A 24,937-nucleotide genomic window follows, 5' to 3' on the forward strand; every position below is an offset into this window, starting at 1 on the left:
TTTGTACACTATAACGAGCAGGCAACGAAGCCGTCGGCTTTCACGGCCGACTGCTACGGCCAGCCGCTCTTCGCCACGAAGTGCTGCATTCTTCGGCGTGTTTTAGATTTCGTATGCAAATTGCATTGATATTCAGCCAATATGCTGACGTGTTTCGTGCCTGGCTGTACGAGTGGGTACAGAAGCAACCCAGACAAATGGCACTTTTTTGCGCCAGTGCCGAATTGCACCGGTGCCTCTCCGACACATTTCCCAAACTTGCCCAGTTGTCAGTCTTCTGTGTATAAAAGGTGGCGGTCACCAAAAAAGAGAGCAAGTGCTTATAGGCATGCAGAGCCTGTGGCTTGCCAATCTGCAATTTGCACGATGATCACACCTATATCATATCGTGTTGGCGCTGTTACGTTTGACCAGGGGGAGCTGGCAATCTTCAGGGAAGCGACCGTCGGAATGGCGCCTGCAGGTCTGCTGCGGCGACTCGCTTTGAAAACAAAAATACGTCAGTCCCTAGCCCGTTGACGCCACAATGTCTGCTGCAACAACTCGCTTTGTATGGACCACAACGCACCGCGTCCCCAACCGAACGACGCCGGGATGTATACATGCAGTCGGCAGACCAGGTATTGTTAGTGAAGTCGCCGCCGCCTTCACGATTTTTAATTGGAGCGGGGGAATTCCTGGAAGGAGATGCTTTGCGGTGCCATCTCACGCAGCTAGAAGTCGTCGGTTAATGGACAGACGGGGCGGCCACTGACTGCAGGGTAAACTCTGGGATAAAGAGGCGCCTGCTCGGGTAAAGAACCGTGTCTACGAGAACCCTCTCACCTTGGTGTGGTCAGTGCAACCTGTACGGAAGTGAGTGGGTGAACCCTCCCCCTCAAAGGCTACGATGACTTTGGACGCTCCATTTGGTCAAACGGCCATTTTCCCTCACCTAGGGATCTAGGGAGGGCAGAGTGTTTATAAGCAGCTGTTGTCGGCTCTTCAGTGTACATTCTCGTTCAGTCATGCTAGACTGAAGAACTGTAGCGCTCTCATGTAGATACCGTAAATAAATCCCACATTCCTCGTTCTCTATGAGAACAAGACTCCCTTCAACAACGTCCTCAGCGTCGATAAGTTGGACGACAGCATGGGCCAGCTACCATCTATTTCATGCCCGACCTCAACCATTACAGCGCCAGAAGAAACTGCACTGTACAATTTAGCTGGTTATGTGGCATTCGGCAAAGTTAACAGAACTGCAGATTGTGCCGACTGCAAAAAAGATGCAGTTGATTCCCAGGATGCTCTTCCAGCAGAAGCACTGCTAGTCATTGTGTGTGCTCATGTTTCTGGTTGCCTTATATATTCAACCAGAAAATTATTTTCATGCATAAGTGCCGTTGAGAAGACAGTAAGTCAAGCAAGCAAACAAGCTGCATATGGTGATCTTTGCAAACTGCAACATTTTTTTTTTCTTTGCGCCATGCATTGTGGGTCAGCACAGTCGGTGCGACAAACACGCGGATGGAGCAAGAGCCATCTCAACGTCGGGCACGTCGGACTGCGTTGGCTACGTCCGGTTACGTTGACTGCGCCAGTGCTTGAACTAAAGACGTTCACGCCAATGTGACGTAGCATGAGCGCGCGCGCGCTTATGCTACGTCAGACTATTATGAGCCTTAACCGAGCGATCTTTTTACGACTTTCTTTACTTTCCTCATCACAAGTCACAAGTAGTGATGAGGATCCTCGTCCGTCGATGTCACGTGGTAGTACGATGTCATCACTGCACGCTGCATTGCAGCCACATCGTTGGAATTGTTCTGTAGGGCCCAGCCATAATAGTCGGTCAACTTGTCGATGAGGGCCCTTGTCAGCCTGCTCTTCCCTCCTAAAGCCTTGTCACTTTTCTGCACAAGGCTGCGCAGTACTGCCCCCATCCTCTTCTGGACGTGGTTCAGGCATTCCTCCCCCCCCCTCCCCCCGAAATGGGAACTAGTCCAAAAACATTTTCTTGTGCAGGGGCAGAGAAGGTGGCACTATCTCCATCAGACATGAGCGTTGTGTAACGGAGGTTGTGCTTTAGCACCGAACATGAGAAAAGGATGACAGCTGCCTCAACCTCCATCCTCCCAGACTTAGTCAGTGTTTTTCTGGCACACATGATCCTCCTGGCAGCTTGCGTAGCCTGGGTCTCCAGGCTTTGGTCCTACTTGGCAACCAAGGCACTGGTTCGATAAAACAATGGCGTCCAAGATGAGGCCCGTATGATATTCAATTACTGCACCAACTCTAATATGGGACGTGTGGCCATACTTGTGCCATGTTCAATCAAAGTTTACCGTGATAGCCCTGCTGAAATATGGATCCATTTCCTTGTAGGTGGTTTTCACAGCAGAAGCAGATTCTGCATAGAACTTGTCTATGCACTGTGTCTGTGGTTCCCTGAATTTCTTCAAGTACTTCTGAAAAGTCTTATGATGCAGACCACGATGGGACACGTTCATCGCTGCCCAAAAGTCATTCAGGGCTGTTTGTCCCTTCCCTATCTGTTTTGTTGCTAAAATGGCTCTTATATTCATGTCAAAGGCCATTGAGTCATCCGGACGAGCAGAACTCCACGAGCTTGCAACTACTCCACAATGTAAGCATAGCAGCTCAAGCTTTGTTGCAAGTCCAAGTTGGGTGCCTCCTTGAACCTTCATCCCAGTCGCGAAGCACCGACGGGATCTCGGATAGCAGGTCGCCTTGGGCATCCATTTGCACAAGAAGAAATTTTTCGCCTTCACTTGTAGCGGTGGCAGCTTCAGGATTGCACTCCACTGCTTGAAATTTTTGCTCTGTCGCTGACATAGCACCAAGTCCGTGTTGCACAGAAGCACGTTTTTTATCCGCCGCCTCTTTGTCCTCACACGTCAGGAAAAGTGTTTTCAAGTGCACAGTGGAGGACGCGATCGCACTTTTCGAGACAGATGAAAGAGAGGATGTGGAAGCCGCTGTCGATGAGCACGAGACACCAGGCGCACTCGTCACGACAAATTCTTGCGCCGTAGGAGCAAGAGTCACGTTGCTAGAAGCGTCGACGCAACTACACTCTTGCATAGATGAAGCAGAAGCTGCCCCACAGGAAGCATCGGTGTGATCATCGTCGGCGCGCGAGCAAGCGGCAAGCTTCGCCATGCAAGCGAGCTTCATAGAACGCTTCCTTGCACTGAACACATGTAACATCTCGAGTTTCCTTGGGCGCATCGTGGTCGACTGCAGAACAATCGGCAGGCTAAACGCAACAACAGTCTCGTAAAGACGGTTGAAAAGCGTCTCGTAAAGACGGTAGAAATTTGGAGAATATGCGAACGTACGTAAAGATAGACAATGGCAAGTGGAACACAACAAAGGGAGCCGGCGATGGAGGAGCCAAAGCAGACGATGGCCAGACGCATTATGCAGGAGATCACTACGTCATCGCACGCAGTAGCCAATGGCAGTTGCAGGCTCCCCCGCGTCCTTGAGGAGTGCGCGCTTCGCCCAATCTCAGCTTCTCATCTCAGCCATGGGAAACTTGAAATCTCTCGCGATTTATACCTCTCCTGCACTGCTGTCACTGCCGCGGGTGGCGTGGAAAAATAAGCACAAGAATGCACAAACAAAACAACACCAAAATGGCGGCGCTCAGGGGAGCGGTGGAGAAATGGCGTTCGCGCCAAGTAGTGGTATTTTGAGCGCTCGCTCGCTGCTTGAGGGCTGTCGCAGCTCGTTATAAACTTTATTTGAAATAGTCTTGCGATGAATTTGACGTTGATATTTACAAAAATGGTGGTTTATTAGACATACTGCCCGAATATGTAGTTTTCGAAAAATCAACTTTTTCTGCGATTTTTTGGTTTTCAAAGGCCGCGTCGTCCCCCCTTAAGGCTTTCACCTTAATAAAGTTGACCAGGCAGTTCCCACCTGAGCTCTGCAGGCGCTGCTGCTGCTCCTCCTCCTCCTCCTCCTCCTCCTGCGACACCATTGGGGTGTGAGTGTGCGTCACCTCGCCCTACACTGCTGCCACCACTGCTACTATTGCAGCTTGGAGGTACAAAGAAGGTGTTGAACCAGAACTGGAACATCTTTTCCTGCATGAACATAAAATACAAGTGATGCAAAAGCCAGCAACCTCTAGCTGAACATACTAAAGGAGCACTACAGTAGGATGAACTAATATTCCACGCAAACTGAATGGGAAAAAAAGGAAAAAGACACTTTGCGGGTGATTTCGGAGCAGACACACAAGTAGGACGACCACTCAGCACTTCCAATTTCCTTTATATGTATTTATATATAATTGCTTAATGAGTTATAGAAATATTCTTGCAAATAATAATAATCAGCACACAAATAGAGAAAGAAACCAAGATGCTGGTGATTACACCAAACCTCAAGAGAGATGGCCACCACGGACACAACACCAACACTTTCATTCTACTGTGAGCAGGTAAGCACAGCAGTACCTACACTCTGATATCTTAAACCCTTCAGCCACGAATCACGATCGACTGTCAACAAATGTGCGACATTTACATAATTTTATGCTAAAGTGCTGGAGACTACATAGAAAGAGAGTCAAGGGGGGAGAATGACTGAGCATTCTATAGTGACCCATCATAATTTCGTAGTAATTAAACATTAATTTATTGTTCAGTCAGTCATGCTACATTTCATCGAAAATTTTAAATCACCCACTCAAATTACATGCAAAGGTTAATTATTACAGAAAGGGAAAAAATAATATTTTGCAATTACAGTAAAACCTCATTAAACCGTACCCGCTTGAACAGTAGCTTTGTTTTAAAAGTAGTAAAGTCAAATCCCCGACTCAGCGGCCATTGAACATAATGTGTTTTGTATCCGAATAAACCGTACCAGCTTACTGCGTACGTATCTGTTAACACGTAGTGTTTCCACTTGTCATCGCACAGACATGGCGGTGCGTCGTCTCCATCGGGCGGCCCGGCAGAACAACAAGCCTCAGAAATCAAAACAACAGCCTCCAAGCGCCCTGCACGTTTGTGCGTGAAGCCACATCAACATCAACGTCATTTCGGCGCCAGCATTGAAGCGTCGTGCAACGGTGCAACCAAGGACTCACGTCATGCTGAAGCTTGAATAAAAAAGACGCCGGGTGCTCAGCATAGACATTGTTCGTGCTATGGAACGTGACACGAAGAAGTCAGCACTGGCACGCAACAGGGATCTGCTGTTGACTACAGTGTGTGGCATTTGGAATGTGAAGAAGGTGCTCGGCGGCGCTGCTGCGACCTGAAACAGATGTTGGCTACGAGGTTCGACTTTTTGCCATCGTTGCCTCTGTTGTTACCGAAGTGAAGACTAGCGAGTGATGAGGACGACACAGAAAGCGCCAGCACGGGCAATTCAGGCCCCACAGTGGTAGAAGCTATGCGTTACGTCAGCCTCATGAATGAAATCGTCGCAACGAGAACAGCACCCCGCAATGAAAAAGGCGCCCCGCGACTTCTGCAGCGATACTGTGCACGTGCACGAAGAATACGTAACGTGAACTAGGAATCTCCCGTGCGAGTGTTCGCCGAGAAGAGGGGGCTAGCTGAAAAGCTGGCTCGCAGCTTCAGTAAGTTTCGAGACTGATGTCGTCGCTGCTAGGCCGCGGCGGCATCAAACGAAAATAACACTTTTGTAGTGCGAAGTGAATAAATACTACATGTTTTTTTCCCCTTTCATTCCACCCTCTCTGAGTTCCGTTTTAGACAGGTAAGTGGGCGATCTCGTGCTATTTCGGTTAAGCAGTACTACCATTTAGTATGCACTTTTTACGAGCTCCGGCCAACTACGGTTTAACAAGGTTTAACGAGGTTTCACTGTAGATCTGTTTTTCCAAAGGCGAGAAAGTTGTATTTCTGTATAAAAGCATGAAGTGTGCGATACTGTAATGGACTTTTTTTTTGTCAGGGAAACGGGTGCACATTACAATCGAGGACACGTTAGAATCGAGTAAATACGGTAAGTAGAGAAAAACTAGCTGCATATTTGCAACTAGCACATTGGATTACCTAGTACCAGTGCATTTAATTCTTTTAGTAGCAACAGTAATAAATATTTTGCTCGGCGCCCGGGTGGAGCCCCAGCGCGTATGGCGTAGTACTGTTGGAACCACACATCTAATAGGCGATAAGCAGGGCTGTGAAAATACTCGAACATCACCGAATCGTATAGTGAACATTCTAATAATTCGATTAGCAAGCTGAATATCTCCTATTAGATTTTGCTGTTCATTCGATTGCGCCGGGCTGGGCTTCATCAGCTCGGCATGCGTCAGCGTCTTGTGCTGCAATGATTCGTGCAACACTTCACAATACATAGATGTCAACTACGGCCGATTCTGCCAAACAAAAGCAAAAAAAAACTACAAGGACAGATTTTTTTTTAGTGAGTTCACGTCATAAATTTTCCTGCTTAGCACACTTTTTTCTCGTGTTTCTTTCAAAAATGTATGAACGAGGTTCTACTGTACACTGCCTTCAGGGAGCAGTGGCACACACCTTCTTCATCATTTTGGGCTTGTTGTAGACCTCCACTTTGATGTCGCCCTTGAGGGCCACTCTGCGTCCTAGGTGGAAGCATAGCGACGAGGAGTTGCCTTTACGTCCCTCGATCACAGGAGACATGTACAACTTCTCCATGGTGTTGGCATCACTCTTCCAAACCAGGAAGAATGGCGCTGCAATATTCAAAACCAAGGAATGTTATACAATGGCATAAATACAGCAGTCGAAGCGGTATGTGATGTTTTGTCACAGGTCTTGTTGAAGGCAAACTGCGGATTGCATTTAGTCACAAATAGGTTTTAAAGTGGCCCTGAAACACTGCTTTAACTAATCTTAGAATGAGATTACTATTAAATTACGCCACCTCCCGAACCTCCTGCCACAAGAATTTTTCTAATCCTTCAAAGCACAAGTGAAGCTAGACATAGTTATCAGCCCAATCAGCGGCTTCCTCACTCTTTTCATCTCGACTATAGTCGGATACAACTTTAGAAAAAAGGGGAAGCCCCGCCCAGATGACCAAAGCGCGACAGTTGATTGCCTCCGTGACTAAAATAGTCCCGCTTGAAAAATTGTGCTCCTGAAACGCATAATTCTCAGTATAAATAAAGACTTTTGTATTTTGATGACTGGTTTAATAGAGCTCTCATGTGCTACAGCACATGCCGGATAGCGACAAAAAAATAACCCCGTGCCGTCTACTACGCTGCCCGTCGTCTGCTCTTTAGCCTCATTGCAAGTGACAAAAGTAGAAAGAGCAGCTCTGCAAGGCTTTTGCGCTTGTTCACATGTACACGGCGTATCCACTACTCATTTTCCAAGCTTAAAATGAATCAGTTGCTATTGGAAAAGTACTTATAAGTAAAACAATGCATTTATCGCCACCATTACAAACCTGGGGCGAGAATACGGTCGAGGCAGGAAGGTACAAAAATGCTTCATTCATCGTTTTAAATAAATACTCTCGCTTTCAGCATAGTCTCTACATGCAACAACAACATAACAACGGCATCCTTCAAAACCTCCTCGGCATGCGTGGCAGAGGCTGCAGCCATCGCCTTGGCCATTCAGGACGCCGAGCGCCAAACCAATTCGGCTGTCATATTAACCGATTCACAAGCGGCCTGCTGCCTGTTTTTACAAGGAACGGCACCCAAATCAATAATCAAAATTTTAGGCACTCAACTAGAGGGGCACCACACTATCGTCTGGTGTCCGGCACACGAGCGACTGGCAGGAAACGCTAGGGCAGACCGTATTGCTCGAGGTTTGAACGTCCGAGCAATGGCATGGCCTAGCGACGTCCTTCCACCGAATTCTCGTGACATCCTCCTACAGCAAAGGCAGGAGCGGAGACGTTTTGGACATCCTCACTCCGATTTAAACAGCGAACAGGAGAGGGACTGGCGTCGTATTCAGACGAATACATACCCCAACCTGCACCACCTACACAGAATACACCCCACGAGGTTCACTGACGAGTGCCCGTGGTGCACAGACACACCCACACTAAAACACATCACATGGGAGTGCCCCAGGAGGCCGCCGCACATAGACAGTCCCATATTACACCAACATCCACTAATGAGGAATAGGCAGTGGGAGGCATGGCTTGCGGACGAGGGTCGGGAGAGCCAGTTGGCTCTTCTGGACCAAGCCCAGCGAACCGCTCGTGCCAGTGGGGCCCTGGAATAGGGGCTCCAACCATCGTGCCTTATTTTATTTAGATTGAATAAAGTTTTACTCTCTCTCTCACTCTTGCTTTTAAACAGAATAAAATTTATATTTTTTGGTTTTGTGTTTTCACATTTTTCTTCTTTTTCTTTTTCTTTTTTTGCTAGCCTGCAATCTCGCCAGTTCACACAAGGCATTGCGTGCGAGTTTTCCGCCGTGAAGCCCAGCGACTTCGGACTTTGTTGCCGAATGAGCCTTGTGTCCCTCGATGTCCACACCACCAAGGAGCCTCGACAAGAAGAACAAGAGTGGCCATATCTTGAATAGCGATTCTCGCAACATAATCCTTCACTGCTACACATATTGGCATAACAGGAAGCCTGAATGCAGCGCGGAGGCCACGACCAAGTTTGTCGCCGAGATGCTCGGTCCGATGAAAAACGACCCCATACGACAAAAAACACACCGACACAGTACACGAACACACCCGCCGCTAACAGTAGGCACCAGTCTTTGGAAAACTTTTCTCGTCGTAACTTCACTCGGGAGCGAAATAAAACAACATGGAACAATCACACAGGATATGTGTTCGTAGCGGTCGCCGCGGGATCCTGTTTTCAGGCAAAGCGTAGCGCAGCGCCAGCGATGCTCGCTGAAATGTTCCTTCGCCGGATCACGGCTCAGAATAAACGCACGCGGCAAAAATGACGCATCGTAAGCTCGCAGTAATATTTCCAGCATGATAGACCATCACAAACAGTTCTGGAATTCACTCTGACGAGGGGCTGAAGCACACAGCTGACGCGACCTCGCCCAGTTCGAAGCGTGGGCGGCCATCTTCTCAGTCGGCGGGGCCACCGGCCGTCCGGCTCATGACGTTAGTCCAGAGTGCACGCCCATTGGTGGATGCTCGTGTGCCTCCGCCTCGGAGGAGTAAACGCCCCCTTTTTTCTAAAGTTGTATCCCACTATAGCGTGCTTGAAGCTACAAAAGGGAGACAGCAAGGGGGAGCAAGAGAGCAATGCGTCGCAGGCCCCACCCAAACACAGCTTGTGGCAGCACGTCGTGGTAGCTGCAATATCTATGCTATACTTTTAATCTCGGAGGCTGTGCACACCAAGCGCAGCAACATGCAACTGTCGTGTTTAGACCAGCAGTGCAGAGATGAAATGGTTTTTCTGTCTTTTTGAGATCTCAGATATGTATTTTTCATTTAACTCAAATAAGCAATAATTGTATTAATGAGAATGTTCTCGTGATCACGAAATCAGCCAATAGCTGTTGCAGGTCCAGCTGCTTGCAATGACGTTGCATGATGACATAACGGAAGTGAGAGCAAGCAATTTTTCACTGCTTATGACACAAGGTTCTAAATTCTCTGCTACATGCAGTGCAATAATATTTGCCTCACATGTTCACAGGACAGATCGGCAACGTTAACAGATCGGCAATGTTTTCTTATTATGTTAAAAAAGTGTTTCAAGGCCCCTTCGACCCTTTGTTGAAAAGTGTTGCGTACAGACAACATACCAAAACAGAATTTTTTCTTGCCAAGTTTCAGCATTGAGTGTGAATTTTCTGGCTAAATGTCTTCAGCCAACACTGAATGACAGGTAGCAAGCATCATTTGTTGGTTTAGAGCAGGAACATTGGACAAGGAACAAGAAGTTTGGCAAGCATCATTTGTTGGTTTATAGCAGGAACACTGGACAAGAAAAATAAGGTTGGCACGTGACTCACTGTCTTGGCATAATAGTTCTGCGGAAATCCGCAAGGTGAAGAGAAGTAATTAATAAAGGGAAGATGAGACATCCACCCCATCGTCGCAATTGGTACAAAGGAAACTCATACGGGTTCCTCGAAAGAATAATAGCCTTGCAGTTGAAGAGGCAGATGGCAGGGCGAAGTCAGTAGAGTGGCTGCCCCGGAAAGGGGGTAGTCGCAGATTTAAGTTCCGGACCAAGAAAAACTTTTCAACTGAGAGGCTTTTCTTTTGAGGAACCCGAATGGGTTTCTTTTGTAGTAATTGCAACAATGAGGTGGATGTCTCATTTTCCCTTTATTAATTACTTCTCTCCACCTAGCATGTTTCCACAGAACTATTACGTCAAAATCTTGCCTTCGAGTTGTTGATAGGTTCGACTTTGCCCTACCATCTGCTAGCTGCCTGGTTAGCGCAGATGGTAGAGCCGCTGCCCTGGAAAGGCCGTGGTCCTGGACCAGGACGAATTTTTCATCAACTGGGAAGCTTTTCTTTTAAAGAGCCTGTATGGATTTCCTTTGTAGCAACTGCTACGATGGGGTGGATGTCTCATTATCCCTTTATTATAACTCACTGTCTTGCGAAAGCAAGGGCAGAGGAGACAGACCGATGCAACATATCCAGCTGCAGTGGTGTCACACGTAAAGCTAATCAAATGTGCACCTATGGTTCACATATGATGAGCTGTCTATACAAATTGAAAACGAAGTGTTAGGTGGCTTGGGGTGAAACTCACTTCCAGTTTCCTGCCTAGGGTTTTCCCCTTACTGTTGAAAAAATTTCAGCAAAATATATTTTTTTTATTATGCTTATTCTTGATGCGTTTTGCATATTTTGATAGAAAATAAAATTTTCTGGGTATTTTTCTAGTCATTAAAGCGTTGACATACATGAAGAAACATAGCCAAATGTGACAGCCCCTGATTGATTCTTCTGAAACTCAAAGGACTAAAAGAAATGTAAGAACTACTGAAAACGAAAACATTTATCTCACTGCCTTTTTGCAATGCAAACAATGTGGAAAGCTCTGTTACAGATTTATCCACAGTAAAGCACTTGAATGCAATATAGTTGCCAACCAATTTTTCGGGTGGCTGATTTTTTAGACGCTCAATTATGACTTCCCCACGGCACTGTCACCTGCTCCATAGAAGCAATGTAAAATGACAATTAAAATTTCAGGCGCCGTACAGTGCCTTGATCGATTTTTTGGACTGAGCCACATGCACAGTGTTGAAAACATGGAGGCCAGAAACAAAGTTGCCACAATTCAAGTTGTCACCCCATGCCTGTACTTTCATTAAATGGTTCCTGCACTTTTCTTCAAGAGTGGTACAGCCACTGCGAAGTGTTTTGACAATTTGGCAGCAAACTGCAACTTTGGTCGCCAACTCCAGCAAATTGGCGCTTGCTAGGCCTAGCTAGTGAGGGGTGCCACGACAGGTAGAAGACTGTGCATACAATGAGTGAAAGTGAAATGCACCCACCGCCTCGGCTATCGTGAAATTTCAAGTATGTATTATTTTGATGAAGCAAAACAAAGCAAAAGTCGGTAAATGACTTTGCTGTGTTGCTGAAGTTGCAGAGAAACAATAAAGTCAATTTTACCACCGCAACTCTTTAAGGGGGGAGGGTTGTTAAGATAACTTATTTCTTGATCAAATCTGATAAAACTGCATATGCTCGTTCAGTGTTTCGTGTTGATCTTAAATATCTAATTACATTTTGCATATACATAGTAGTTACCGTGATAATAATTACCTTCTATTGTTTGTTGAAACAATTAAAAATTACCTGCTAGAGGGAAAGTTGCAAACATTATATAGTTGGATACTAGAGTGCATAAGGATAGCAACGCTGAAAACAGATTCGAAATTCAATGATTTGTCATTTTACAGCCCATTGAAGTTCTGTGTTCACAGTATCAATAATAAGAGGAAATGTAAATGTAAATATAAAAATTTGGAGCTCAAAATTAAAAAAATCTGCTCTCAGCATTGCATTCTCAAAACATTTAGCTTTGTGCTGCAAAAGAAATAATAGCTCTAGCTGTCCTAGATCCAAAGGTATTGATACAGCAAACAAGCAAAGTGAACAAAAACCACGTTTTGAGAAAAAAGAGAAAGAAGAAAAACTTTGCTCAGTACAATGTTGAGGCATTGCTATTTACATATTTGCACATTCAGAATTCTATATATTATATACATATATAAAATTACAGGTGTACTAATGTTGCCACAAACAGGCAAATGAAAATGAAAAGAAAAACACATAGCTTGATTTATTCAGGAATATAATGGAGTATTTACATGTTACCAGTTAACAGGCTAGTTTGCCCATAGCACATGCCCCAGCATGTATGCCCTAGTGTGAAACGTTTGTTATTGAAAAAAAAAAAGTGTCGTTTGCCGATTACCGGTGCTCCGCATTTCGTGCACAGCGAGATTGTTCACGAAGAATGGGTTGCATGTTTGGCCAACGCGGCACCACCGCAGATCGCGCACGAGGTGCATCTTTAATTGACAAAAAAAAAAAAGAATTCTTTTAATGCTGTTTGCCAATTAACGGCGCTCCGCATTTTGTCCACAGCGAGAGAGTTCATGAGGAACGAGGGTCCACGCTTGGCTGTTGCTCACGCGCAGCGAACTCCGTGCCGACGTGGCATCGCCACAGATCGCACACCAGATGACTATCTCTATGGGGAGACCGCAGTCATGTTCACCTTTGCCCGCTGCTGCACCACAACTTGCGTTTTACACAGAATGGCAGAGAATCGCAGCGCGTCTACCACGCATCCAAGCCAGCCGCAGCCGCAGCAGCGTGAGTGAGAAAATTCTATTTTCGCTGGGTAGCCGGCGTCTTGCCATTTTTCTTGTGCCTTCTTCAGTTTCTCCAAATCATCAGGTTGCATTAGCAGTGCTGGAATGCCACATGAACACCGGCCGCTGCGAAAAGCGCTTTCATCTGCTAAGCCTATTCCGCAGTCACGGGGGAAGAGACTCCAACGGGGCTCGGCACAGGTAGCAAACTACTGCTGGCATCTTCCAAAGCTACGGCGCACTTTCGAAAGTTTAAAACTCTTCATTTATTCTTCTGTTTGCCACATTTATGATTTGTAGCAAACAGAATTTTCTCGTGCCGAGTTTCGCAAGCCCCAGCAGGCGACGGCGAAAATCCGCCAATGGCGTGGCGTTGTTACGGTCACCTGCCTCAGTCGACGAATGGAATTGCGCATGGGACTACTTTTTCGCGGGCTTTTTCTTCATAGCCATTCAGCACCCAGAGTAGCGGTGGCGCGAGAACTGAATGAGAAGAGTCACTCTTTCAAACAAGACCAAGATGGCTGCAATCGGAAACTTTGAACGGCAACTACGTGTCACGGAAAAAGGCCCTTTTTTGCACGTTCGTCAGTAAAAATACAACTTGCCAATGCGATATAAAACGCCATTACGACCAAAATATTGGTCCAAGAAGTGTGAAAATTTGAGATAATACATCAGACATTGTAGAATCCAAAAAATAATGTTCTCAAAAAAGTGACTTTCCACGATTTTTCGGTCTCTACAACCCGTGTCCCCCAATTAATAACACTTTTACAGCCCTGTCCGTGTCCAAAAAATCAGTGGGTGCCTAATATTGCACTTGCATTATTATGATAATCTTACATTTCACATTCTCCTAGTGCACAGTACAATGTTACCAGCAGTATCTTCACGCGACAAAGTGCAGATGTCGACTGCACATCGCCAGCAGGTTAGGTCACATTGCAAAAATTCGGTTGGCTGCTTTGCTTTCTACTTAAATATACTGTGCACACTGCAAGTTTGACATCATGGAATAAGATTTGATGTACTAATGCATCTAAACATGGCAGTAGAGCAGCAACATTCAAGATTAACTTGCCCATACTATATGTGGATTCCGACAACCCTTTCTGACAAGACTGTTTAACAGTTTAAATTACACATGATGCAAATGCTAAGTGCAGTAGTACCCGCTGATACATTCCTCATTCATACTTTTTCCAAGGCATAAAGTCGCTAAAGCCTAATCCCAGCAAAGGACTCATAGACACCTATGCAAGAGAATCCCCTTTGATACGTCGTCTTTCCCGCAACACTCCCACATGATTTGCAACTTCAACGAATAATTATGAGAAAATATCAAGTGCACCGTCTACAATATTAAACAATGTACTAGAAGAAAAGCTTCAACCGCGCTGGACGATCTGTTGTGCACTTCCGACTACCACGAACGTGCACTTTCGACGTCCAACGGCCTTTGTGGCGTGTCTAGGTGGGAATTTCGGACATCTTAAAGTGCACCACTCAATATTCAGACTTCACCTGCACAAATGCAGGCCAATTTGGCCACAGAATTGAGCAAAAGTAACTACCGTATAGCGCGGAATATAGGTCGAGCTTTTTTCAAAACATTTTACTAAAAATTCACCCCTCGACTTATATACCGGCCCTTGGCACAACATGAATAGTCGTCTGGCAACATGTAGGAGCGCAGACCTTTCGGCATCCGCATCGTTATCGCCCCCTTGGTGACCGACGCGGACCAACTCGCGGGCACGGCGCGGTTCTTTATTCTATGGCGCGGTGCACCTGGAGCTCGAAGACAGGGTGGCGGATTTCGTCCGCGAGCATCGTGCCAGATCTTTGCCAGTGACAGCAGAACTCATCCGCATCAAAGCTATTGAGATCGCCCGAGAATCCGGACTGCCCAAGGAACAATTCAAGGGCTCCATTTATAGGGTTCGTCGCTTCATGCGACGCAAGGGATTCGCACTTCGACGGCGCACATCAGTCTGCCAGAAGCTGCCAGAGGCATACGAGGACAAGCTGGTCGAATTCCAGCGCTATGTTATCCGTCTCCGGCAGCAGCATGGCTACATGTTGGGACAGATCGGCAACGCTGATGAAACGCCGGTGTGGTTCGACATGCCGTCGCCCACCACAGTGTGCGAACGCGGCGCAAAAGAAGTCAAGCTTCCTTCTATGGGGAACGAGCATTCGCGCTTCACGGTGATGCTCGCTTGTACTGCAGACGGCAGAAAGCTGCCCCCATACATAATATTCAAGGGGAAGACGCAGCCGAAAGAGGCTTTCCCGCAAGATGTCGTTCGCGTGAATGACAAGGGCTATATGGACGAGGCCCTCATGCTCAATTGGATTAAGACCGTCTGGAATCAGCGACCCAGCGCACTCCTGCGGTGTCCGAGCATGCTCGTCTTGGATGCCTTTCGCAGGCACTTGACCACAGGTGTAAAGCAGGCACTCCGCGACGGAACTCGCCGTCATTCCGGGAGGCATGACGTCAACACTTCAGCCACTGGACGTCGTGCTCAACAAGCCCTTTAAAGACCGTGTCCATGAACAATATAATCAGTGGATGGCCGGCGACAACCCAACGACCCCAACTGGCCGGCTGCGCAGGCCGCCTCTCGCCACTGTGGCCACATGGGTGTCGCAGGCTTGGCGCTCGCTGCCCGACGATATGGTGGTACGGGCATCCAAGAAGTGTTGCATTAGCAACTCCTTGGACGGCACCGAGGATGACATGTGGGACGCAGCCAGTGAAAAGCAGTTGTCTTTGGACGAGAGTTCAGACAGCTCAAACGAATGAGCAGGTGACGAGTCTGGCGGCACCACTAAATAAAACGAAGTTTTGTGCCTTATAATTTTTATGTTGACTTCTTTGCTTCAATGTAAGGGGGTCGACCTATATTCCGCATTATACGGTATATTTTATTTTTAATACGTCCCCGTCATAGTTATCAGCCATACCGCCAGCACCTTCTCGAAGCCAGAACTAGCGAAGTTTAGTCAATCCAGTATTCGCCGACCGTGCCTAAACTGTAGGGCAAGCCAAGCCAAGCCGCTTCGTGTTCAAAGTCCGCATCATGTGCATTTGCTGTTTGTCGTGCAAGTTACACGCGTCCAGCGTTGTTCATTTACGTGTTAAATAGCTATAGGGTCCCGGTAACTTCTTCAAGCAGTTTCAAGTGACGCCAAGTCCATCTGCAATGTATGCACTAACAAGGGTGGTGTTTAAGTGAGGGAAGCGCCAGACAATGACTGTAGCCAAGAAATGTGCAATTATTCGGCTATCGCAGCTCGGTAGACTTCTGTTATGTTGCCAGGGGATCAAGATTCAGTGCATGCAATGACTGTACTTTTTGTCTATCTGTAGCGACAGCACGACAATGGTAGAAATACAAACTGACCAGGTCACAAGCTTGGGTATTTGCTGGCAGCAACACATAGATAAACTTGGGCGACATACTCAGACGATCACTTTCTAAGATACTACTTTCAGTTTCGTAGCACCAAAAGCATGGACGGGCGAAAGTGATCCTGGCATTGCGATATCGTGCTTGGTCCTGCGCAAAGAATGCTGTCGCTCGTAGATGCCGATACGTCTGGGGCTAGTCAGGCGAAATCTTCCAAAAGGGATCATCCGAGAATACGGCACCTTTCTTGGCCACTCAAGGAATGAGTTATACCCCTGACACATGGGCACCTGCAAACTACTTTTCATTCTGTCGTCTTTATCTGGAGAGAGACGCACTCAGCATTACACGGTCGCCTTTTCACTAAGGGAGTTTAACGAAGCCTTTGGTCAAGGGAGATCGGCGATCTCCTTCAGCTGCTGAAAGGAGTACTCTCGTACCCATACTTGTTGTAAAACTGACAATTTAATTATTGTTTGCATTAAAATTAATGTTGCATGTGTTTAGAACATTTCTATTGAATTAAATAAAAGTTCAAGCATAAGTCAGCAACAGTTCGCTTACTGCTGCACAATACTCTCGACTTGGGCCGCTTGGTGCCATGTTTTTCTCGTCTTTCAGGGCATTTGCATGAACCCAACAGAAGCGTGTCAAGTCGGCTTGTCGGGCTGAAATATGCCTGTTGAGTTCATGTAAACGCTAGCCGATCGGACTGAACAAGTGTCAAGTCGGGCTGAGTCAGCTCGACTGCATGGGGTAGGCTGACTCAAACCGACCAGTTTGTAGTGTGCATGTAAACAGGTGCAGACAGGTCCGGCCCACCAGCGTTGAGACTTGCATGGGAACACCGGGACGGCACGATTTATGTGCCGGCAGCAGGAATAGTATCTCGACAAGGTCAAGACAAGGCACTGTGCACTGCAACCTCATCGTAGCGATAAGACCCACAGAATAGAGCTGCTACAGACGGTAGTGAGAACCGGAAGAGCAGTTCAAATGCTTTGATGTCTCGGCTTGGCGCTATGTGCCGTCGTTGTCCAAGACTCGTCAGAAGCGAGTTCATGTAAACGCAGTCACGTCGGGCTCGGTCAGCCCGGTTTCTAACTCAACCCACTAGTGTCTGGTGCATGTAAACATAGCCTTTGTCGTGCTAGTCGTGCAGTGCTCGGTGTGGTCACTCACGATTGGCACAGGCATAGTAGACAAAATAAAAGGAAAGCTCAGGATGTCACCGTGCACGAAATGTTGCGTTACAGTATAGTTTGCAGCAGTTTGGGGAGGAGAATGCAGAGCCAACTCGCCATGCCGCAAACGAAAACACAGATAAGCACAGGGCAGCTAGCGTTGCTGTCAGCACTGGTATGTTAAGAGAGCGCATTCCGATTTTTAACGAGGTGTATCTTTTTCGCATCAAAGATATTGAATACTATTTTTATGGAAGGAGTGGTAATTATAACAGCTATGAGCATAATTAGAAGTTACATTCTTGTACTTGTACAAAAACAAAACACCGCTGAATGCGCCTCTGGCAGCTACTTTTAGAAACTCCTTATTGGCTGTGTGACACCACCACAACTTCATTGAGGTCGAACTTCCTTATACCCCTGTCATACGGACGCGGCTAAAGTCCTTTTAACTCCCTTGAACCAAGGACGTCTTTATCTCGAGGGAGATGCGCGCCATGTCACACGGCAGTCCTTTAGCAAAGGAAGTTCCTAGTGAAAGGAGATGGAAGATCTCCCTTGCAGACTGAAGGGAGTACTCTTGTTCCCAGCGTGCTTGAATTTCGAGTCAAGAAATCACCCTCATTTTTATTAATATCACTTTTACCAGCAATTATAACTGTTTTTATTGCATATAATATAGTATTTGAGCACTGACAAAGATATTTGAGTTGAGCAGCTACATTCAACTCTCGAACCGGGCGTTCTTGGAATGGCTGCTGCGTTTGCCCTGACTGCGCCATTTTTTGTTGTAATAAATAATTATATTTTGTATGAAAAGACAAGTAACCAAAACTTTTTAGCAATATATAACGTGTTTCTCTCATGACTGCGTACGAGGTGAGCAGCGCCTAATGGGCCCCCAGCGGCAGCTTTCAAAAGCTCGCTTATAGGCCGTGTGACACGGAGCTAACTCCTTTGAGGTGAAACTCCCTTACGGTCCTTTAAGGGAAGGAAGTTTGAAGGAGATTCAAGTTGCCCATGTGACACGGGTATTAGGAAGTCTCGCACTCCCTTATCCTAAAGGAGTTCGTGGATGCCCATGTGACACGAATATTACTCATTCTCTGTCGAATCCAATACTTCAAACTCCCGATTATTCAAACTTTTAGGCAGTCTCCCGTCAAGTCTGGTGACTGTATATCCTATAGAGGCTGATACGTGCATATTGTCTGTTTTAATATTTAACAGCACGTCTGCATGACACAAAGAGCGTGTTCACATAATACGTTTCCCAGCTATTAAGTTTTTTTTCTTGCGGTCCCGTGGAAAACATATTAGAGGGGTGCTGCTGTATTTGAAAATTGAAGTTAATTATCAGCCAGCATACAATTTTCAAATCTTAAGCTCAAATACTTGCATGCCCCTAGTTCTGAGCTCTTCACAAGTGAATCTGTCAATTTAAATTATTGAGGGGAAAAGATGCTTTATCTAAATATTGTAAACTTTCACCAATATCATCCACAAAAACAAGGTCTTATTCAGAATTTTGTTGGCATATTTGAGCCTCAATTTACTGATATCTGAAAACTAACTTCATAAAAATAAAATGCACCACTGGAACATCTGTCACAACGTAACAGAGCCCACGCCTGGTATGTTCCTTTCATGCACCACAATCAAGCACATTAAGATGAAAAATATAAAATCTAGAAACGAGAATGAACTGTCAAGCTTCACACTTAGTCAAAAAAATGAAAAGGGCTGAAGGTACTGCAAGTGAAGGAAACGTTTTCATGCAGGACACACAGGAGCCTTTTCCTCTTTCTTTCTTTCTTTTTTTTTTTTGTTCATGGCACACCAAGGACAAGTTCAGTTTTTGTCGTTGGTCAATGTAGCATATGCTGCAGCCTCGTGTATCACTACTAGGTAACTAGACTTCACTAAACAAACGAAATCTAGTTGCTAGCATCAGCTGTTAAGTTATAATGCACATAAAAGCAACCAAAAGCTGGTCAAAGCAATAGATGCAACACATTATGTAGCTTTGCTCTTATCTTGTACATGTTTTACATTAGGCTTGTGCAAATATTCAATATTTTCGAATATTCAATCGAATATTATGCTATTCTACATCCGCTTTGACTCGAATTTCAGTATTCGAAGTCTCCAAAGTATTCAAAATGAACGAATTTACTTATTCTTCCACATATAAGCCACTTCCCTGTATAAACCACAATTCCAATTACAGCACACCAGAAACAAATTTTTAAAAATTAAGAATTCCTGTGTATCACCTGTAGAAATATCTACATACAATAGTAGTTAAATCTTTGTAAAAACAGCCTCCTTTTGCTGATAGACAGATCGTTCAAGCCCTATTTTTGGCAAGCAACTCTGTTCCCCACCTCTTCGGTGACGCTTATGCAGAGAACTTTGACCTAAAGGTGCAGTTTCACAGCAGCATGGCCCGTGCTACTGTGAAGCCACACTTCAGGGCAAAATTCGCATATAAGCCACATCCCAATTTCATTGTTATATTTAAAAAAAGAACTTTGGTACGGGTTATATATACAAAGATTGCTAACTTTTCAAAAACATGTACAATCAACAGTTTCAGTTTTGGTGAGCAAGTTGGATCGCATACCTCATAGTCGGGACAATGCAAAGACAAATTTGTTTACAGTCCTCTACTAATTTCTGCCCCTGCTCGGCTATTCTAACATTCATGTTGCGGCACCACCACCTTCCCTACTGGACCAATGTATAACAGCAACCAAAGTTTTGGATGCTATAAGGCGTTTGGCTCAATTTTCAGACACATCCACGGGCGGCATACTTAAAACTGGTAACCATGAATGTAGTGGCATTCAGGATAAGTACTCTCATTCATTGGCGAGATGGTTTTTTTTTTGGTTTCGCAAGAGCCGTACAACCGCTGCAATTGGATCGACACAGTACTAAACCCTAACTTCCGTGGCATGGCAGACACCCAGTGAAGCAACGCTGGTTAGGCCTAACAGCCAAGGCAGGCACTGTGGTGGACTGCATACTGCCACAGGATCGGGCCCGCGTCATGGACACGGGTTAGATTGAGGACCACAAAAGTGCCGAGCACGCCTACCAAGTTTGCTTGCACGCTTAATAAACAGAGCAGGTTAAGCTTGCATGTAGACGAAATGCATCAAGCTGAATTTGTGCAACGCAACATAATCTCCCGGTGTTGCGCAGTCAAGGTAGCACTTCCCAGCATTGTGATGATGCACAGCGAGCGAAAGCGAAATGCTCCCACTGCCTCAACCACCACGAAATTTTAAGTAGACTGAAACATAACAGTGAGCAAAAGTTTAAACAAATTTTCTATGCTTTTGGAGATGTAAGACGTGTAGAAGCTGCATTTTTGCATGAGGATACAGTCGAACCCACTCATAATATTCAAGTGCCAAGAAAATTTCATGGTTCTAACCGATAATTGTTATAACCAGATTGCATGAAAAAAGCAGAGGGGGACAAATATTCAAACATCTTAAATAGACAGAAAAAGTAGAGTCGAGCTCATTTATGCACTGTTAACTTTTGAGTGTGTTCTATAGTAAAATAAAACCGCTTACTACAATGTTCCTATGCTGCATTATTGGCTATAACAATTAGATCCGGCTACTGGGTACCTGTGCCGAAAAGAAAGGGAATGCGAAATTCAGGAAAAGAAAAAAAGTGTGAGCCGCTTCGCCACACCTGCCTTTGTGCCGCACATCCCACAAGGCACGCCTACGCTGCCCCGTTCCCTTTCACCCTCTTACCGAGAGGAGAAGGGCATGTGAGGCCAGTGATGCGACAAAGGTGCGTCCTTATGATGATGATATATGATTTTATGTGTAGTTCTACTCGTTCCTTCAGAAAACACATATTGATAAATAACAGAAGGTGCCGATACAGTCTTTGACTATAGGACCTCCTTCTGTATATATCTCTTTTTTATAACCTGTAATCTATAATGAATAAATCAATTTCAATTTCAATACGGGGTGTGCGGTACAAAGAGGGGTGTGACAAAGCGACTTGCAGAATTTTTCAGTCTTTTTCCTTTCGGCGCACCCACCCAGTTAGCCAGATTTAATTGTTATAACTGGAGGTATGCGAACACTCAATAGTAGATTTTAAATCAAATCAAGAAAGAAAAGCCAAATGTCAAATCGAATATCAGAAAATTTTTCACAAAATTTAATTACAAATTTTTGGCAAGAAAATACGGTGCTGCACATGCGTGGGAGTCTCCTAGCATTGCATAACAAGAACGTAGCACACTATCTGTAACTTAGGTACATGGAATTAAAGATATGCAGTACGGTCTACGCTTATTGAAGGGAACACGAAATTAGTATGCCAGCGCTGATTACAGCTCAGTTCTAGTATATTAAGGGGAGACGCTCCTCAGAAACCTTTTTTTTTAAATATTAATGCTAGACAAATGAAAATTGTACCACTTATATAGCTTGATATCCTCATTCCAAATCTGTTTTTAGTTTTAGGATAGCTTGGTGCTTTCATGTCCTAAGTGCCATGCATAAGTGAAAAACAGTGCATGTTTGTGCAGCTACTGGACCTAGCAGTTGGCGTGATATAGCAGTGCAAAACGGCTTTTCTTGTCCCTAACACTCCACTGATTGCTAATAACCAAGATAATGCAATTCCCTTGACAGGCAACATTTTGAGAGAATTTCATATCTGATGCTTCGTTTTCAGTGACTGGTACCCAAGGGTATTGAACATTTCCATTCTTAAAAATAAACTGGTCGCACTAACACGTCTTAAAGATGATGCACACCAAATTTGGTCTTGATTGGACCACAATAAGTACATCAAATGTCGTGCAGAAAAGCCATGTTTGGCCAAAATTATGAAGCTGAGAAAAACACGATTGAAAGTTATAAAAGTCCTTTATTTGTGTTGTAGCACTGAAATCTATATAAAAATTGCACATAATGCAGGCCAGGGTATCTAGATCCAGTGCACTACTTTAGAATTCACCTGCGCCATATGTTGTTCTCTCATAGAGTCTTCATGAGCACCATGCTGACCCACTTCCTGCGCTGTTATTTTCCGAGTGAACTCCAAGTTCAGCCACTGCTTTTGTAGCAGCGAGGTGCACTTTCTTTGTTATGGCGGTGAACGATTTATGGTGCATCGGTTTTGGTACACCAAGAACTGCACAAAATGGGACGAGTTGATTGTGTACAGCTCTAAATGCGCACGCCGCAACCACTGCCTTGATATTCACGGTGAAACTCTCTCTTGGGCTGGCCGAAGGGCGCGCTCCACCGTTAGCGTCGTCTACCGGAGATGCACACCGCGACGAATACGTTGACGAGGTAACGGACGTGGTACACGCTGCATTGTTGCAACACAACCCCAAAAACGACGCGAGTCGTTTCCGTTTTTTGGCCAACTCACGGATAAAAAGGTCGCGCCGTTCGCACGCCGGACATGCCGCGGCGCTCACGTTCCCGACGCCGATCTCGCAGATAAAGGTGCTTGCAGTCTCCTCGCCGCTCCTATCTTGATTGTCGAAGATTATCTACTTTTTCTCCGATGCGCTGACGAATTCGTCTGTGCTGTCAACGAAACTTGAGCGGCCGGCCGGCTCTGAACCGTCGAAAGCGTCGCCGTCACCTAGGTTAGGCTTAGCTGCTGCGGACGTCTCTATTGCACGCCGCTTGACTTTACGGCGAGTCCCCTTGAACTTGTGCTTCGACCGATACTTTCGAGGTCGAAAATCGCGTTTCTTCACGGGATCCATCGAAACAAGGAGCAGAAAAATGCCTGAAAGCCTGGGAATACGTCGAGAGAGCGGCGCGTCGCAGAAAGAGCAGACAACCTGCGGCCGCGTCGCGCGCAAGCAGCCAATGGCGTGGCCGGAATCGCACCACGTGATTTAGAAATTCAGCGAAAGCGCTCGGTTTTGGCGGTGAAATTTTGTTTTTAATATTACTTCTCGGGGAGATTGTGACGCGGCAAAGCCGACCTCGGAGAAAAAAAGCGTAGGCCTACTGCCTTGCACAAGCCCAATAGCTTGTGACGCCGCGATTTGACGCATCACGCGCTGGAAAATGGGCCAGATTTGCACCTTTTCTCGCCATCTCGGGTGCTTTCACCGAGTTTATTTATAATTTCCCAATCATTTACGGCTCTGATTTCTTTATATGTGAAAGAGGAGGGATCAATCTTGCTGAAACAGTCAAAAACATAAAACTGACTTTTCTGATGAAAATCGCCGTTTTTCGACCCGCGTCTCCCCTTAAGGTCTGAAATATTTTTGTTGAACAGAATCATGTGCTTTTTTTTTCCCTCTGAAACTAGTGAATTAGTGACGCCCTGAATGCCAATGACGTTCTCAGTTAATTAGTGGACTTGTGTTTTGTGGCAATCTTATTTATTGCACAGAAAGTTTAGCTTTCCAGTTTTCCTGCAAAATACAGTAAGGCTTTCCCAACTTTACAGCAGGTAGGTTATCGTAAGGCCAATCTGTGTGAGAGACGAAAGGACTGTGCATCACATGACTCAATCACCGCTCCGCGAGTAGCCGGCGCCGACGGTAAAGAATGGCACCGCTTTTGCCCCATTTTATTAGCGAGTTTTAGCAGTGTCGTATTACCGTACGGTAAGTGCCGTATGCGGTATGTTATTACTGTTCCGTACTAACCTACCGCGATGACTGAAGATGTTTTAGCCGCGTGTGTGGCTTGATGCGTACAGTAACGTGATAATGATGATCGTGGCTAACATTCAGGCCTTGCAAAATACATTAACTATGCGCTGAATGGGAAATACAGTCGAACCTCGATATAACGAACCTCAATTTAACGAAATTCTCGAAATAACGCACTTTATTTTTCCCAATTTCTGCCCCATTGAAAACCATGTATTTTTTTTCGCGATTTAACGAGGTCACTTCATACTGTACTTCCGATTTAACGAAGTCCTCGCGCATCGCACGCACGTACCAGAAGCCTCCTTGACAGGCAGACGAAAACTTTAACCGGGCATACAGCGATTTGCATGCGCCCTTTAATACTCAAATTTTCCCGGCGCGCTTCAATATGTAGAGCAGAACGTGCCGCTGCGCCATCTATCGTGTACGTATGAAATCCGCAGCGGACGCGCTCCTGTAGTGCTAGCCGGAGTGCTTCAGAAGTTCCGGAACGCGTCACGCTATGACGTCACCGGCCTGTTGGAACGGCAAAGCGCCAACCGGAAGTAAGTTTACGAACAGGGGTCGTTGGGCACATTTTCTCAGTTGGTTACCGTATTTACACGATTGTAAGTCGACCACTTTTTTTTAAATTTGAAAGGCTGAAGTTGGGGGGGTCGACTTACAATCGAAACCAAAACATGGCCCCGCCAAAAAAGCGAGACCAACGGGAGCTACAACGTAATTACAATTTTATGTTTGCTCTATGGCCCTACCCGTATATTTTCGCTATCCTGCGAGTTTGTTCGCTTTTCGGAAGGGTTTTTCAACATTTTTGAGTCTTACAGTGCATGCAAAACTCAT

At 45.7% G+C, this 24,937-nt stretch overlaps 1 protein-coding gene across 3 annotated transcripts in view; it reads right to left on the bottom strand.

The window, feature by feature from the left end:
• LOC126547709 (phosphatidylinositol 3,4,5-trisphosphate 3-phosphatase and dual-specificity protein phosphatase PTEN-like) overlaps positions 1–24,937 on the bottom strand; it is a 118,046-nt gene that overhangs the window by 46,872 nt on the left and 46,237 nt on the right. For all 3 annotated transcript variants that reach the window (XM_055063132.2, XM_055063133.1, XM_050195663.2), the window contains exons 8-9: positions 6,540–6,718; positions 3,934–4,100 (exon numbers count right to left, since the gene is read on the bottom strand). In XM_055063132.2, the coding sequence (XP_054919107.1) occupies positions 3,934–4,100; positions 6,540–6,718 (346 nt within the window). The remainder of the gene's footprint in view (positions 1–3,933; positions 4,101–6,539; positions 6,719–24,937) is intronic.

This window comes from Dermacentor andersoni, chromosome 1, assembly GCF_023375885.2.
Source record: "Dermacentor andersoni chromosome 1, qqDerAnde1_hic_scaffold, whole genome shotgun sequence".
Taxonomy (NCBI): domain Eukaryota; kingdom Metazoa; phylum Arthropoda; class Arachnida; order Ixodida; family Ixodidae; genus Dermacentor; species Dermacentor andersoni.